An 18006-nucleotide genomic window follows, 5' to 3' on the forward strand; every position below is an offset into this window, starting at 1 on the left:
CCAACCGAGGGGTCAAAGACTTCAATGGTGAAGCTGACAGTTCCGACCGCACAGCAGCCACGCGTGCAGGTGGAGCAGTTGAGGATTGGAATGAGGAATGCCTGAACAAGGCTGCTTCAGCAGATGAGATTTGGTTTCGAGTTCCAGGGGTGGAACATGTGTCAGGGACTGAAGGTCCGGAAACCAGGGCTGGGCTGGCCATTTCGGCGCAATGAGAATCAGCTGTGGGCGTTCCAATCTGGCTTTCCATATCACCTTGGACAGAATTGGAAAGGGAGGAAACGCGTAGGCAATCAGACTGCTCGTCTAGAGAGAGAGCATTCACTGCCCACGCTTCTGGGTCGGCGACCGGAGAGACATAAGTAGGAAGTCTCTTGTTGAACTTTGTGGCAAAAAGGTCCACCATCGGCCGAAACCACCGTTCCCACACCCCCTGGTGTCCTTGTCCAGGATCTACTCTGTGTGGATGACACTCTTGGATCTGCTGAGAGCATCTGCCAAGATGTTGGCTTTTCCTGCTATGTGTCTCGCTGAAAGTGCAATGCCCTTGCTGTGGCACCAACGGAGGAGAGCCTCGGTCCGCAGGGAGAGACAGGATCGACTCCGAGGTAGAGAAAAATGAACAAATTGAGGGGGCCGAGTCGAATCAAGTATACAGAATGTAAGAATACAATAAACACAAGCCGCATGCAGCAAAATAAGGCCAAATGAATACGCTTAATAGCCAAAAAAAGCGTAAGACGAGACAGAGCGTAAACCTCACAAGATGGCGTGGAGAGCCTTGGCCAAAGGAATGATTCAGCGCTTATAGCTTTTAGAGGCGTTTGATTGGCTAAGAGTGGACCGGGCAAGACGGCTCATCTTTTCACTGTTAGCCGCGCGAAATTTGGCCAAGCAGAGCAAACCGATAGGCCTAGTTTGCATCAGTTAGACATGGTACAGTATATGACACCAAATTAACATTTCCCCATTGCACTCTTGAATGAAACATGCACACATGGAATTGTGTCTAAAAAATTTAAATGTTCTTTTATAAATTTAACATTGAACAACATTTTGGCATCTCATCATTCTTACTTTTGTGTTCAATCATCTAGACTTTGACTCAGAATGTGAATCCCGTCTTCCTTCAAATTACACACCTTTTGTTATAGTATTTTGAAAAATAGAGATTATAAATAAAAGGAAAAGTGAAAGAAATAACATGAAAAGAAACTCAGTCCATTACAAATAAAAGGATAAGTGAAAGAAAGAAAAGAAAAAGAAACTCAGTCCATTACAAATAAAAGGAAAAGTGAAAGAAAGAAAAGAAAATGAAACTCATTCCAGGTTATCCTGCTGAGTGTGAATGTTTTTTTTTTACTTCACACTGCTGTGAGGCTGTACATAACACCAAGATTAAACATACCTGGCAGCATGGCACAACATACACACAAGTTTACTTATCTGTATATATCAGATAAACACATGGAGCTGTGGCCCAGTGGTAATGCATTGCCTAGGAAGTATGGGAATCCAAGCGCATGGGATTGAATCCCATCCTCACCAGTATTTTCTCCCCCTCCATTAGACCTTGACTGGTGGTCTGGAAGCTAGTCATTCAGGTGGATGATAAACCGAGGTCCCATGTGTAGCATGCACTGAGCACACGTAAAAAAAAAAACACAGCAAGAGAAGGGTCGTCCCTGACAAAATTCTGCAGAAAAATCCACTTTGATAGAAAAACACATACACTGGCAGGCAGAAAAACGAGAAAAAAAGGGAGACACTACAATGTAGCAATGGACTCTTTCTGGAGACAACAGCCTGAGCTTCACACAGAGAGATCTGTTGTGACAAAGAGGAAAACAACACAATACAATGCATACAATTTACATGAACACACGCATACAGCAGCATCGTATCTCACCTGAAAATAGGAATGAAAGGCAGTGGCAGCAGCACTGCGAAGCCTCAACAGGGAGGCAAAGGAATCTGTCTTGGGGCGGAGGTGAAGGAAACCACGACAGTAATCCGCAGAATGTTTGTGTCGGGCTCCAAACGGGAACTTCTGTAACAGGTTAAAGGTTCAGGTTAAAGGTTCCATAGCTTTTTACAGCTATAGGGGCAGTGAATTAATGTGCACTGATTCGGCATGGGAAGGCCCAATCTTCTCCTTCCTCTGTTTTAACCTTCCCCAGCCAGAGTCAGTCATCTGTTCACACTCAAGTGGAGTGAGGAAAATGTTGGTGCCTTTCCCAAGTGGAGTGAGGAAAATGTTGGTGCCTTTCCCAAGTGGAGTGAGGAAAATGTTGGTGCCTTTCCCAAGTGGAGTGAGGAAAATGTTGGTGCCTTTCCCAAGTGGAGTGAGGAAAATGTTGGTGCCTTTCCCAAGTGGAGTGAGGAAAATGTTGGTGCCTTTCCCAAGTGGAGTGAGGAAAATGTTGGTGCCTTTCCCAAGAACACAACACCAAACCATGTGGTCTTGAAGCCTGATCATGGGCGAACTCTGGATCAGACATCCAACACCTGACCAATTCTGCCTTGTGCCTCCCTGACAGTTAGCACAGAATAAACTAAACACAAGAAAACCCAAACAAGATTCTGTAAGTCAATATTTCTTCATTTTGATCCTTTTGGGGCACAGATGATCCCAAAGTGTTAAACATTTACTTCAACAAACCCTTCATGCCATTGCACTTGAGAAGAAACAAACAAAAACAAGTAATCTAAAACAAGAACAGAGTGCAAGAACATTCTCTTTATTTGTGTGTGCACTATATTTCATTATCAGGTGTTTGAAACTGAAACCCAAACAGTATCAACTGGTTGTTTGCACATGTACAGGCTAACATGTATGTAATAAAAGTTGGAATTATCAAGTCTGTAAATTCACATTTCAAAACTAACACAAAATCATGTACAATTAGTTAACAAGATACTATGTTCTACTGAGGCTACTCATAGAGAATTGGCTAATGCTCTGATACATGTAATGATGCTCACATCCAGCGTCTTTCCGCAATTCCTAATTACAGAGTCAGTTTGAGGGATCCTGGGTAAGTCTGTAAACTGTCAAGCACACACGCTTGCATACGTATGTACTTGTAGGGTCGTAACAGAACACACCAGTTTCTCCTGGCGATAGGATCAGAATGGTGAGGTGTAACAAATCATAGCATATAACAGGACATCACCTGTGTGTCAGGTGATAGGATCAGAATGGTGAGGTGTAACAAATCATAGCATATAACAGGACATCACCTGTGTGTCAGGTGATAGGATCAGAATGGTGAGGTGTAACAAATCACAGCATATAACAGGACATCACCTGTGTGTCAGGTGATAGGATCAGAATGGTGAGGTGTAACAAATCACAGCATGTAACAGCACATCACCTCTGTGTCAGGTGATAGGATCAGAATGGTGAGGTGTAACAAATCACAGCATATAACAGGACATCACCTGTGTGTCAGGTGATAGGATCAGAATGGTGAGGTGTAACAAATCACAGCATATAACAGGACATCACCTGTGTGTCAGGTGATAGGATCAGAATGGTGAGGTGTAACAAATCACAGCATATAACAGCACATCACCTCTGTGTCACAGGGTCCATGAACAACAATGGAGTCAGCCACCAGTTCCACTGTCTGCCCCTTGGCTGGACTCTCCTTCAGCTCACCGTTCACTTCAACACAGCTGGCAAACGTCACCTCTCCAGGACTGAAGGTCACAGATACAGATAATTAACAACAATACAAAAAAACTACTGTCATTGTCGCTGATACTTATACATCACCCATCTTCAATCAGAGTCCACACCTTAGCCCTTCACACAGACGGACTCATTTTCACCACAGGATGCCGACCAGCGTACAGCTGACAAACAGCCCCCTTTACATACTCATCACTTGTTTGCTGTGTCATTCAGTCACACACATGCACACACAAACACATACACACACACACACAAACTTGTATTGGGGTTCTTTATGTGCGCTAAGTGCTTACTGCACACGGGACCTTTATTTATCATCTCATTCAAATGACTAGCAACCAGACCACTACTCAAGGTCACATGGAGGGGGAGAAAATTCTGGCGAGTGAGGGATTCTATCTCACACCTCAGATTCTCTCGCTTCCTTGGCAGATGCGTTACCATTAGGCCACCACTCCACATCAAATTTATTAAAGCAACCAATCCCAAAATCCTGATGAGAGATACACTAAAAGCAAACAAACAATGGAACAGAATTAATAGATCTCATACAGCAGAGTTTCAGCTGTGATCTGAAATGAAACTAAGATGTTAAAGAGTTCCTGTATCAGCTATTTATTGATTCAGGGTGCATTTCACTTTTGTTCAATTTCAGGTTTCTTCTCCTTCTTCTGCGTTTCCCAGGTCATGCTGTCAGACGGTCAATCCAGTCTACAGCACAAAGTATGCCATCCTCTGCAGGGCAGCAGGTGGTCCCCAGAGCTTCTTGTGTGCACAGGACCAGGTTTTCCTCCACAGTGCACCAAAAGTTGGGCAGAACTGAAGCAAATGCCCCGGTGTCTGTGAACCCGTGCCACATGGGCATTCATCAGTAGGGGACAGTCTCAGTCTGTAGAGGTGGGAAAGGAGCCTACAATGTCCAGTTCTGTTGGAAGAGAGCTACTTGCTGTGCTCTGTTTAATTACCATTGCTCTCTGAACTGACTCTCCAGGATTGCTTGTGCTTCTCTTTAGGAGACAGGATGGACAGTCTGTTCCATTTCACTGCCCACCTTTGACAGCCTGTCAGCCTCCTCATTTCCACTGACTCCACAGTGTGATGGGGTCCACTGGAGGGTCAGCACTGTCCTCTGGCTCAATGTCCCCAGTGTCTGCCTGATGTCTCGCTGGATCTGGTTTTCTTCTCCTGCAAGGAGACTTTGCAGCACTGACCTGTAGTCCGTCAGGATGACTGTGCATTGACAGCTCTTCTCTGGTATTCAGTCTGTGCTGCATGAAGCAGTGCACAAGCCTCCACTCTGTAGTTTGTGGACAGCTGACCTGTAGGGATGGACTTTGTGAAACGGCTGCTATCCAGGAATCTGATGAGAAAGCCCCCACCACCATTCTTTACAGCACTCTCAGCAGAGCCATGTGTAGATGTGGGTCCATCTGTCACATGGATAGTCTTGGTCCAGCATCTCAAGGGTCAAGTTCCTCAGTTCTGCATCAATGCCTATTCCAGGAACATCTAGGACTATGTTCAGCTCTTCTGACTTCCACTCCTCATAGTTCTGTAGGGATTCCACCTGTTGTTGTGGGGGAAGCAGGACACTAGTAAGGTGTCGTTAGTTTGCCTTTACAAGGTGGTTCAGACTTTGTCTCTTTATTCCTTGTAATTTCATGTTTCAAATATTCATTAAATTACAAAATAAATAGCATAGATGTCACCATGACACAGTTATTGTTTATGGATCAATACCTAAATTAATTTGTGTGTTAGAGAGACACAGAGAGATGGTGAGGGAGAGAAAGAGACCATGACTGTGTAAGATACATCAATTGACCAACACAGTGACAGAGATTTTCTTCGATATGAATTATTTTCCAAGAGACTGGCTTCATGATAAGTTCTTTCTTTCAGTATCTCGTTCATTTTTTCACTTGTATCTAACTTGTACATTAATCCCTGACTCAATCACTTTCAGATTCACACAGTAATAAATCAATAGTCTCTTAGTAGTCTTATATAAATATCATCTTACAGACTGTCTGGTGAGGTGATGACCTGAAGAGGCTGAGGACCACTGCCATCACTGATGTGCAGGAAGACGTTGTTCTTCTGCTGACGAACACTTTTCACCCAGCCCTGAAGAAAAACAATTCAAATTTCAAAGTTGACAAATATAACACAATTAGGTAATAAAAGTTTCAAAAATAGTCCAAAAAGTATTCTATTCTAACTTCTATTCTGAAGCTGGGTATGTGGAAACTGGGACCTACAAGGCCACACACCTGCTTTGGCCTGTGTTAGTGAACAAGATCCAGCCTGTCAGTATTGCACACTAAACAATATTTTCCTTTTAAATCAATAAAGGACTGAAGTCTACTTTTTTCACTTCATCTTAAAACATAATTTTCTCTTACCTTAATGTATCCTTTTTACATGATAATTTTAATTATATACACATATGTGCATTGTGATCAAGAAAGGGTACGCCAGTTGCTCATTCGTTTTTCCTTTTGATATTTGTTGATTCAAGAGCATTTGTCTCTTAAAATGATATAATCATCCTACTGAATATTTTCCTTTCTTATGATGATTGAAATATGCACACACATGCACTCACACTCACACACACGTGCACACACACACACACACACACACACAGAGCAAACACACATATGTATGCACGCATGCAACAAAGTTGTTTCACTCTATCTTAAAATGTAGTTTCTTACCGAATGTCTTTCTTTTTACATGATAATATGATAATAATATGTGTGTGGTGATTAAGGAAGGGTGTGTCATTATGCATTTGTTTTCTTTTTTATATTTGCTGGTGGCCATTTTTTAGTGAGCTGAAAGAGAATTTTCTGTTTTGATTGAAGCAGACAATAAAGTATTTTGAATTGAATTGAACTGAGTGGCCTAATTAGTAATAAGCTGTTTCGCTGGACCACTGAGGAACTGGAAATTACATTAGTTTTTTGTTTGTTTGTGTTTCTTTTTCCCCTTGCAATGAAGGATTACACTTGTATTTACTATTTAATAATAATTAAGTGGTAACAGATTTGGGTCTGGAAGAGTTTGAAAGAGCAATTTAAAACCAGTCCATCAATGTTTTCAACTGGGTCTTCAGAAAATATGTTTAAACCAACCCAGTAAACTGGAATAATCCCTTTCTATTTCAACTATACTTAATAACCTGAAGGTATAACTGTAAGTCTCAGTAACTGTGAGTGTTCATGAGAGAGAGAGAGAGAGAGAGAGAGAGAGAGAGAGAGGAGATATGAATACATATATTATAAACAATTTGTGTATTCTGTGTGTGTGTGAATGCACATCACTTTGGGAATGGAATACACAACACCTGTTGCCCTGCCTGGGACACAGGCTGCTGAAAAATGTTCTCCAGCCATCCTGGTCCTGTATCAATCACTCCAGCTGTCCCCAGGTCTTTCCCTCTAGGTCGTAGTGCCACATATTTCTTGAATTTTTTTCCCTTTACACTTGGGTTCCAGGTGATGGCTCGCCTTGCAGTGCTGGATGCAGGCTTGCAGAGGGATAACGCTGCTGTCCATCAGCAGGCAGCTGTCTTGTTCACTCCCATGGAGCTTTATTTCTTATTTTCTCTGGCCAGCGAATCTTAAGAATCCTTCCAAGGCAGGTGTTGATGAAAGCTTGGATTCTCTTCATAAAGGTGACAGTGGTTCTCCAGTCTCTGCTCCTACAGCAGGACAGGCTTCAGTGTGGTGTGTTGAAGATCCTGATCTTGATGCTAATTCAGTGACTGTGAGATCTCTGGATCCCCAGACATTCTTCAGCCTTGAAAATTTGGGTTCTTATGTCACTCTGCTTGCCAATAATGCTGCTGAGGTAAGTGAAGCTCTCCACATCTTCTAGCACCTTGCCCTCCAGCTTGATGGGTGTTGTCTTTGCTGAATTGACCTGAGGATTTTGCTTTTCCCTTTGTGGATGCTGAGACCCAGGCAAGCTGAGATTTCTGCAACAGTGCTAGTGTTTTCCTCTGTTGCTGGGTGTGGGAGAGGAGGGTCAGGTCACTGGCAAAGTCAAGGTTGTCCAGCTGTGTCTAAAGAGTTCACTGGATACCATTTCGCTTCTGGGTTGTGGAGGTCTTCATAATCCAGTTGATTGCAAGTAGGAATGGAAACGGCAATAGTAAGCATCCTTGCCTCACTCCTGTCTTTATTTAGAAGGCCTCTGTGATTTGCCTGCCATGGACCACCCTGCAGGTCATCCTTTCGTACAAGTTCTGGATGATATTTATGATCTCCAGCACACTGTAGTGTCTCAACAGCTTTGAGAAGGTCTGTCTGACTGCCCTGTTGAATACCTTCTCATACTAGTCATAGTCAATGAAGTTGACATAGAGGGGTGAGTTCCACTCCGGCTGCTGTTCCAAGATAATGCACAGCACTGATGTCTGGTCAGTGCAAGATCTGGTCTTGCAAAAGCCAATTTGCTGATCTGGAAGATGGAGGTCAACAGCATCCTTCATTCTGTTCAACAGGACTGGGATGAAGATTTTACCAGGGATGGACAGCAGCGTTGTCCCTCTGTAGTTTGTGCAGGTCTTATGGTCACCTTTTTGTTCAGGAGCTTGATTTATAGATATTTCTCTGTTACTCAGAAGGGATCTAGATGAAAAGCAGGCAGAGCATGTCCACACTGGTCTCAACGTCAACTTTCAGTGCCTCTGCTGGATTGAGAATGGGAATGGATGTTTCATTTTTGTGTGTGTGACAGCTCCTCACTAGCACTGTGGCAGCAAGAAATCACTGTCACTTCAAGCTCAATGCATGCTAATATTAGCTGTTGCCTGTGTGCCACTTTGAAGCTGTTTGGTTTTATCATACATTTTATGGTTTCTCAATTCTGACACAAAATGACCGCTTTCAGTTTCAGTTTCTCGAGAAGGAGTCACTGCATTTTAACTAATCCAATATGCTGCACCACATATGCAAGGCAGATGCCCGACCACCAACATAACCCAACACTAAGTGAGGCCTTGAGTGCATGCGTATCTGTACTGTGTACAGGTCTATTACTAGTATTAGAGTGGATTTCTTTTATAAAATTTTGTCAGAGGATGACCCTTTTCTTGCCATGGGTTCTTTTTCAGTGCACCATGAGTGTGCTGCATTCGGGACTTCTGTTTACTCTCATCAAAATGACCAGAAGCCCAGTGTGATTTTCTGTTCAAACTTGTGAGAAAGGGTGAAAGCGATGATCGAACCCAGACCCTCACAAATTCTGTATAATATATTGACAGATAAGCATCTCAACTGTTCTGCAACCTTCCTCTTTAAAATGACCAGTGTTGGCTTGAGTTGTCTACCAAAACACGCTACATATATACATGTTCAGGTCCATCCTGAACATTTTCTACCATTCCACTTTGCTGACCAACAGCAGTCCTCTGAGCTAGTGCTTAGGCCTGATGTGAGACAATAGGTACTAGAGGTAGGGAGGGGTTGGGAGCAAGTTTCTGCAGATCTAGATGTAATGTTTATGATACACATACACACTGAGATTAGTGAGAAACACACACAGAGTGGGTAAACACACACAACCACACATGTACATACATGTACACACACACACACAGAGTGACACATGAACACACACATCACACACAGTTCACACATTCACACAGTGACACACTCCACAGAGACACACACAAACACACACACCACTGTGGGAGGGTGTGACAGAGAGAGAAAGAGACCCACGGTGACAGATATGGTTGATCCACACATTTTCTTGTCTTTCAGTAGTGACGAAATGTTCAAGTTAGCCTGCTTGCTGTACCGTCTGTGAAGCTGTAGCCTTCCATGTACAGCACCGGACCGACACATACTGACACACAATAACCTTCCCACGGGCGCAGCCATTTTGGAACGATCAGCGTGACTTGCGCAGTGCAGTTTGTTCAGAGTGCCCGAAGTTACGTGTTGATCTGCAGTTCAGTCAGCCAGCGTAGCGCACTTGCTTCGAAGGACCGCAGACTACACATTCTGAGGAGACAGAGAGAATGTAAGGTGTTGTTTCTTTCAGTTTTTGTTTGCAATAACAGAGAATGGTTTAATGTTTAGAGAAAAATTTTAGAGTACATAAAAAGGGTTAAAAATCTGCCAATCAGCTGTGAACCGAATGACATGACAATGTTTGCTAAATATACACACATTTGCAACTTAGTGCAAAAATACACGTCAGACCCAACATTGAAAGATATTAGCAGACGGACTGTTCTTGAGTACCCATTAAAGCTTTTTATTTTTTTTTTAGAGTACATCTCTTAAATGTTTTTATCATGTAGTACGGAGTTATCCATATTATGTATGGCCTGACAGACTGAAATCAACAGCCCGCATTGCGTAGCCTTCGACCTTGTTCAACCAGCATTTGTTCCGCAGTCATAGCCACAGTCGTGCGCAGCCGTCACGCGAACATCACAACCAGTTTGACACATTGTTGTTCGAATCTACAAAAATAACAAATTACCTACAAATGACATAACTTGGTGATTAACTTTACTTTCTTTATTATTATTTTGATCTTGATCAACTGTCTTGAAAAGTTGAATGGATGGGAACAGTTGCGCTATGTGACATGATTTTTTTTTTTTAAATAAATTTTTTAATTAGTTGGCCATTGCAACAAGTGGCACATGTGTGGCCTTTTGTTGGTCATTAATTTATTGTTGCAGTATTAGTATGAATGAAAATACAAACATTGTCAGCTGAATGATAGGAAATAAAATGTTTTCCATGTTAAGACAGTGCAAAGGGAGGAAAAATTGAAACAACAGGATATTTCTATTCACTGTGTAATTGGAATGCAAGCAATACATCCTTGCTCACATACAAGTGTGTGTGTGTGTGTGTGTGTGTGTGTGTGTTTCATTTGAGAACAGTTGTTGTTGTTGCCTTCTTGTTGTTTTTTTCAAAAATTTATAGCATGATCTCTTTTGCCTCCATGCTGATAGCTGCATTGCTTAAGAGTACATGTTTCAACATTGTTTACTCAGCAAATAACCAAACCAGGTTTGAAAATTTCATTTGTATTCTTGCACGTGATGAAAAACTTAAGCTAAAAAAAATGAATACTGTATAACTAAGCCACATTCACTGTGAATATATTGCAGTCACCAGGGAACAGATCAAGGTGTTCTTTTTTTCTTCTTCTTTTTTTTAAGACCTAAAAAAAGACAGATCATAGTGATGAATAAAAATGTTTTCTGATCATGAAAGGAAACATTGTGTTCAGAAGAAAAATCTGCCCACATGGTTTTGGTCAGAGGGCATTAATTGTCACATTGTGTTATGACTGGAATTAGGTTCTTTGAGAGAGGAGAGGGTTGGACAAATGAACTGTTTGAAAATGTTTTTATAATATACAACAGTTGTAGTGTTTTAGTTAAAATCAAAACATGTTGCACATATAGCCCTTGGGCCAATTTACTATATTTAGTGTTGATCACTTGTCAGTTATTAAGATAAGTCAAATAATGCAATATTATGTTAAAAGGTATATTAAAACAAAACTACAAAAACTAATTTACTGATGTCTCACTCAATCCACATAAAGGTCATACCAATTAAGTAAAAAAAAATATTGAAACATGGTAAAAAAAAAAAAAAAAAGGTCACATCAACAAAGTATGTCTCAGAACATGTAAAGTGCATTAGCTAATGTCTTTTCACATGATAATGGGATATGAAGATGAATATGTACACACACACACACACACACACACACACACACACACACACACACACACACACACACACACATTGTCTTGAATTAAGTGTCAGATATGTTAAAGTGTATTTTTGTGAAATAATATGTGTGTCTGTGTATGTGGGCACAGTTGTACACATTAACATATTTGTTGGTAATGTGCAGGGACAGGTCTGACGGGGAGCGTGTGGTGTTTTCCTATAAACCCAATGATACATCATCAGGATATCCAGTCACAGTTACAGTGGCACCAGAATATGACAAAGGTTAAGGTTATGATTTGTTTTGTAATTTGGACTTCCTGGTGCTTTGTAATCCGTTTTGTACTTTGGACTTTATAGTGTTTTGTTTTCCATCATTTATTTTGTAATATGGAAATCATACATGTAACAAATTTACCATTTTTTATGTATGATTATTGGAAGTTATTCCATCAAACCTTTCAAATCATTGCAATAAGCACACATTTCTTTTATGTATTATTATTCATTTTTTATATACCATGTTTTGTGTTAGCTAACATTCTATTAGTGTTATTTTTTGGCGCAACACTTTACACCCCCTGTGTAAAAATTCAGATTGTTCTCCATAGGGAGAGCATGTCACTGCAGTGCAGTGCCAACTCTTTTTTCTGTCTGCAAGTGTATTTGTTTTACTTTCTGATTGTAACTTTAATGAAAATGAATTCTAATTTTGTGTTCTGGAAAATCAATGTATCACTATAATTTTTTATGATAAACAACTAGAAACCTGTGTGTGTGTGTGTGTGTGTGTGTGTGTGCTATTTTCATATGGGGCTCTGTGTGTGTGTGTGTGTGTGTGTGTGTTGTTTTGTGTGTGTGTGTGTGTGTGTGTGTTAAAAAAAAAAGGTTCTGTTGCTTATCTGTTCCAGGTGGAATTCCAAAGAGAAAGCCTGCAGGTGTATTGTGCTAATTACAGCTGTATGAACTAGTATTATTCTTCATTTGTATCATTCTTTGTTCATTTACAAGCTTTGGATATGAAGCTTTTCAGTTATTTCTGTAAAAAAAAAAATTTTTTTTAAAGTGAAGAGAGAGTAATTCCCATCCTCTTTGTTTCTATGTGTCGTTGTTGTGCTTCTTGTTCCATAAGTTTACCAGACATAGCTTTTAGTATGTCATTTAAGAATATATAAGCATGATGTGAGTTCATCAGTTTTCATTCTTTTGTTCTGTATTGTAGAGAAGTCACATGTCAACTGGACAATGGCTGCCACACAGCTCCTGATTGCAAGCTGGGTGACCCGCAAACCACAGTTCAAAGAGATGCCTTCAAGGGAGGTAAGTGTGTGTGTGTGTATATGTGTATATCTGTGTGTGTGTGTGTGTGTGAGAGAGAGAGAGAGAGAGGGTTTCAGAATGATGATTGTGGGCACCCACAGTTTCTTTCAATGGCACCTGCTAGTTTCATTGCAGGCCTGCACATTTGTCCTCTCACTTAGTTTCACATTCTATGACAAAATGTTTTTTGAACCCTTGTTTCAGTTTACCAAGGGCTCATGAGGTCACTGCTTTCACCCACCCATGTGAAGCTCTGGTAACTTCTGTTGTAAGGAATGAATTCCAGTTTAGTTTTGTTGAGAAGTTTGTTATGTATGATAAACAGTTAGAATTATGTAGAAATGTCCATTTGATGAAGAAGAAATAAATGAAAATATTATTTTCACACTGGGCTTGTAAAATTGTAAAGAGAGAAGGCCAACAGGTATTAAGCAGCAGTGTGTCCCAGATCTGCAGTAGGCATGAAGAATATAAATAATATATATTATCAGTTGTGAAGGATGAGGGATACCATACGATCTTAGGAAGAGCTCTTCATTCAAGCTTGAAGATTGGAGTGGATATGTTAAGTTCGTGTTTTTTTTGCGATGTTTACTGGTCAAGTCTCTACATCATCTATTGCTGGTGCGGAACTGTCTTGCACTGTTTATTTATTTTTATGTTATTCATCTTTTTGTTTTTTAGCTATGGTGCAGTCGTTTGCTTGACACAATGACGACTTGGATGGCAAAGGGTCAAACCCAGTGATGGTGTGATTTTTCGTTCCCTGGTCAGCTCCAAGTTTGAGTGTCATGTGGACTTGTATAGAAGCATGACTGCACTGCTATCATCTCTCACCCCCTGTCCCCCACTGGATGAATGGAAAATGACTCCCCAGATTTCATGATATTACTGCAGTTTTCTCTATCAGTGTATCTCAGGGTGTGACTGGCCTCAGGATTTTTTTTTTTTTTTTCACAGCAAGCATATAAAGTGTGGATACAGTCTTACAGAATCTCAAACAAAAATGAACATTGCTGTCCTCCTTCATTTGATTAATCTTTTAATTTTGTTATTATTAAACAATGTCCTTATTTCATATTTTTATACTCATTTAGGATAGATACATGTGTACAAAGGAATGGGAACCAAAAGTTTCGGACTGAGTTTACTCTGGTCTCTGCCTGGCATCATTAGTGGCAATCCAACATGCTTCTGACTTATGTCCCTTATATTGTCAAATGAAAAATGTGAGTTTCTTCCAAGTATATGTGACAGATGCTGAATATTCTCAATATCTGTTACAGGAAAGGGGTTGCTTAGGTTTTAGCGCACAAGGTAACTTCTCTGGAGTTCATGCATCTTGGTTGAGTGTTTTACAGTTGGTATTTGTATTTAATTTGTATTTGTATTTCTTTTTATCACAACAGATTTCTCTGTGTGAAATTCGGGCTGCTCTCTCCAGGGAGAGCGCGTCGCTACACTACAGCGCCACCCTTTTTTTGTGTGTGTGTTTTTCTTGCGTGCAGTTTCATTTGTTTTTCCTATCAAAGTGGATTTTTTTCAACAGAATTCTGCCAGGAACAACCCTTTTGTTGCCGTGGGTTCTTTTACGTACGCTAAGTGCATGCTGCACACAGGACCTCGGTTTATCATCTTATCCAAATGACTAGCATCCAGACCACCACTCAAGGTCTAGTGGAGGGGGAGAAAAAATCGGTGGCTGTGCCGTGATTCAAACCAGCGCACTCAGATTCTCTCGCTTCCTAGGCGGACGCATTAACTCTGGGCGATCACTCCACATACTACAGTATGCATTTGTAAGCTGGGGTCTGTCAGTGTGAGAGATAGGTAATACAATGTCAAACATGCCGTTTATGTGTAAAATTCTGTATAGTATATGAATTTTGCCGTTTACATTGATACAATGATAGAGAGAGAGAGATACATGTTTGTGTGTGTGTGTGAGAGAGAGAGAGAGAAATTTTGGTCCATAGTCATAAAATTTTTTCAGCAGTCAGAACTCATAAATGTCTTGTGCAAAGCATGGTCTGTGGATGTTTGAGTTGAATCAAGCCACTGTACCATGAGGTATTGAAATGTCTTCACCCGCAGTCTTGTTTCTCCCTCAGGTCTACTGCCTCATCTCCAAAGACCTGAGAGACATGGGCTACATGTACTCCAGTGACCAGTGCAGCATCAAGTGGAGGAGCCTCAAGTCCAGCTTTTTAAAATCCAAGACTGCCAGGGCCAATCCTGACAAGCCCAGTACCTGGGTTCACTACCAGGCGATGGCGGAAGCTTTGGAAGAGGAGCCATACATCTGTGAGAAACGAGAAGTGCAGGAATCACCAGCCTTCACTAATGAACACATTGACGACAGTGTCATCACACACACATCCCCTCCGCCAAACTCCCCGCCACAAACTTTCATTGAAAATGACGATAAGAAAAAGATAAAGAGAATAAACACATCCCCAACAAAGATGAAGACTGGAAGGAAGAAAAGTGACTGGATGAAATGCTTCAGTGAAATGAAAGATGAGTGGAAAACAAGACGTGAAGAACGACGAAGGATGCACGAAGAACGAATGGAGTTAGGGCGCAAGAAACTCAGCATCATGGAGGAGCTGATCAGCATTCTAAAAGCAAAATGAAGACTGGTTATATATTATAATATAGTTAATGAATGAGCAAATGTGTGTGTGCATGTATCATATATATGTGAAATTTAACTTACTATTTGAATGGAAACTGATGACCATAATAAATTAAATATCTCATAGTTTTGCATTATTTTGTATTGACTTGCAGGTTATTCGGTTTTATTTGTGTTATTTTACACAAAATAATGAAACATGCAATTGATCTTGAAATTGAAAGAAACAACAGTTGAAATACTTAGTAATGACAGAAAATGGAAAAGCGTTGATATCAGATGAAGTTCTCCTTAACATGGTACAGTCTTTTCAGTTCTACAGATCATTCATGTATTTGATTATGATTAAGAGGCTGAATGCATCCGGCCAACTTAAATGGCATCTTCTGATCTTGATGTTTTGACCATGCTGCTAATTTCCAAATAATTTTTATTCCTTATTTCAATTTCCTCAAGAAGGAAGAATTACTTTGTGATATGTCACATCTTGGGCAATGGCAGGTCCCATAAATCTTTGTATATATAAACATAGCATGTGACAAGTTATTTTGAATATGACTAATTTGAATAATTCATAAATTACTCTTTTCACCAAGTTCATCAAAATATTCACTAACAGAGTCCAGATTCTTGACCAACACTGCAGGTATCTTCATCTCTCAGGCTTCCACGATGCTGTGATATTTCACACACACGCACACACACACGCACACATACACACTGTGCACATACACACACACACACACACGCAATCTGAAGCATAAAACCCTGTTGCATAGTTTGAAATCTAAAAAGACCGAACTGGATCTCACAATCATCAACCTCATCTTTCATAAGATGTATAAAATTTGAAACCTTAAGCTTTAGTATACCTCATTGAAATTATGATGGATATGGATTTTTTTTTTTTTTAATTACAATTTTTTAATAGTGCCTATCCTCGGTGGGAGACAAATCTCTAAGAGCTTTACAAACATGGGGTCATTTGCACAACAGGCTGCCTACCTGGGAAGATCATCATTCATTTCCTGTGTCATTCAGTCAGGTTTTAGTCATGTATGCATACACACTCAGACATGTAAAATTTTACATGTATGACCAGTTTTTTTGTTTATTTACCCTGCCATGTAGGCAGTCATACTCTGTTTTCTGAGGTGTGCATGCTGGGTATGCTCATTTCCCTATGTCACCAAACGCTGACATGGATAACAGGATCTTTAATGTTCATATTTTGATCTTCTGTGAGTGTATACACACAAAGGGGGTTCAGGCACAAGCAGGTCTGCACACATGTTGAAAAATCTCCACCCTTTACCCAACAGGCACTGTAACCGAGAATCGAACCCGGGACCCTCAGATTGAAAGTCCAACGCTTTAACCACTGGGCTATTGCACCCAGTGATGACCCAAGTTTTGAATTTCCCTGCACTCCCTACCTGAGGTGAATTTGTGAGAAAGTCTTCATTGGCAGCAGATTAAGGGGATCCATACTGGTGGGTTTAGGGCATTGTCCACCCCTGAAAGGATGCTTGCAAAGCCTGGCTCTGTGATAAAACAATCATTCTACTGAATCAGCACACAATCAATTTTTGGGTTGGGGTTTTTTGTTGTTTTTTTCGATTGATTGATATGGATACTTATATGGCACCTATCCTTGGTCAGAGACAAAGCTGTATTAGGCTGAGTGCTTTACAGAATCATTTGCACAACACAAAGCAGGCTACCAACCTGGGTAGAGCCAAATGAGACCCGTCTTTAGGCACTCATCTTTTGGTCAGGCTTCAGTCACACACACACACACACGTATATCACTAGGATGAATTTTACTATGACACTGCCATGGGTTCTTTAATGGCGTTAATATCCCTGTAAGCTGTAGAAAGCAGCGTACCCTTGATAGATGTCCTCTTGTAAACCTAACATTGATTTAGATCTATCCCTGTGGAGTTCTGAATTAGAAAAGCAACACAAGCCTGGGCATGACAGCAGCTGGGAGATCTGTATGAGATGAGTGGCATGGTAACTGTGCCAGTAAGAGGATGCAGGAAAACAAGTGATATTTTTCTCCAAAGTTTATTTGAGCTGTTTTCTGCTCATGGATGTGTGCATATGTATGGTTGAGTGTGTTTTGTCATTTACAGGCATGGCTGCATGTGAATGGACAAATGCTAGCGCATTGAGTCTGTGTTTACCTTGACAAATCAGACAGAAATGTGATATATATACAAACACCATTCATCATATCATCTGTTATGATGATGATGTGAACTTTCACTGGCGGCTGAGTTTGATCAGAATGTAATTGCCCCCATCTGTAGACAGATGCTTGCATCACTTGAAGTAGTACTTATATGTTAAACAGGCCCAACATTTCAACCAAAGAAAAGTAAACTGATCAACAGATTCTGCATTGTTGTGTTTTTGCTTTAATTCATTGTGGAAACATATCTCAAACTGGAAATTAAGAATTATTACAAAATACACGCCACACACAATGACATATGTCACAACAGAAGCCTTTCACAACATTTCATTGCATGAATTTTAAAGTGTTCCTTTCACACACACTCATTATCATTAACATTTGTAGTTTCAATAAATAATTGAATATATACATACAA

General features: G+C 40.5%; 2 protein-coding genes across 5 annotated transcripts in view; one reads left to right on the plus strand and one right to left on the minus strand.

Moving 5' to 3' along the window:
• Positions 1-9702, minus strand: part of LOC143298531 (asparaginyl-tRNA synthetase-like) — a 24947-nt gene extending 15245 nt beyond the window's left edge. Inside the window, exons 1-4 of one of the 3 annotated variants that reach the window (XM_076611392.1) lie at positions 9397-9702; positions 5724-5827; positions 3579-3705; positions 1910-2050 (exon numbers count right to left, since the gene is read on the minus strand). In XM_076611392.1, coding sequence (XP_076467507.1) covers positions 1910-2050; positions 3579-3705; positions 5724-5827; positions 9397-9597 — 573 coding nt within the window. In that variant the 5' untranslated portion in view covers positions 9598-9702. The remainder of the gene's footprint in view (positions 1-1909; positions 2051-3578; positions 3706-5723; positions 5828-9396) is intronic. The other 2 variants (XM_076611391.1, XM_076611393.1) reach the window with 2 other exon arrangements.
• On the plus strand, positions 9630-17766 carry LOC143298533 (uncharacterized). 2 transcript variants are annotated; one of them, XM_076611395.1, is made up of 4 exons: positions 9630-9739; positions 11612-11712; positions 12650-12747; positions 14859-17766. In XM_076611395.1, coding segments are annotated over exons 1-4 (726 nt in total). In that variant the 5' UTR covers positions 9630-9737; the 3' UTR covers positions 15384-17766. The 2 variants fall into 2 exon arrangements, with proteins under 2 accessions (XP_076467510.1, XP_076467511.1); XM_076611396.1 differs by lacking the exon at positions 9630-9739 and adding an exon at positions 10107-10226.
• The last annotated feature ends 240 nt before the right edge of the window (positions 17767-18006 follow it).

Source organism: Babylonia areolata, chromosome 24 (assembly GCF_041734735.1).
Source record: "Babylonia areolata isolate BAREFJ2019XMU chromosome 24, ASM4173473v1, whole genome shotgun sequence".
In the NCBI taxonomy this organism is placed as follows: domain Eukaryota; kingdom Metazoa; phylum Mollusca; class Gastropoda; order Neogastropoda; family Buccinidae; genus Babylonia; species Babylonia areolata.

Excerpts from the sequence above, each read along its gene's own strand:
- LOC143298533 (XM_076611395.1), top strand. Across the intron at positions 11,713-12,649 it reads GGCACCAGAATATGACAAAG|AGAAGTCACATGTCAACTGG; the intron begins GTTAAGGTTATG and ends TCTGTATTGTAG. Across the intron at positions 12,748-14,858 it reads AAGAGATGCCTTCAAGGGAG|GTCTACTGCCTCATCTCCAA; the intron begins GTAAGTGTGTGT and ends TTTCTCCCTCAG.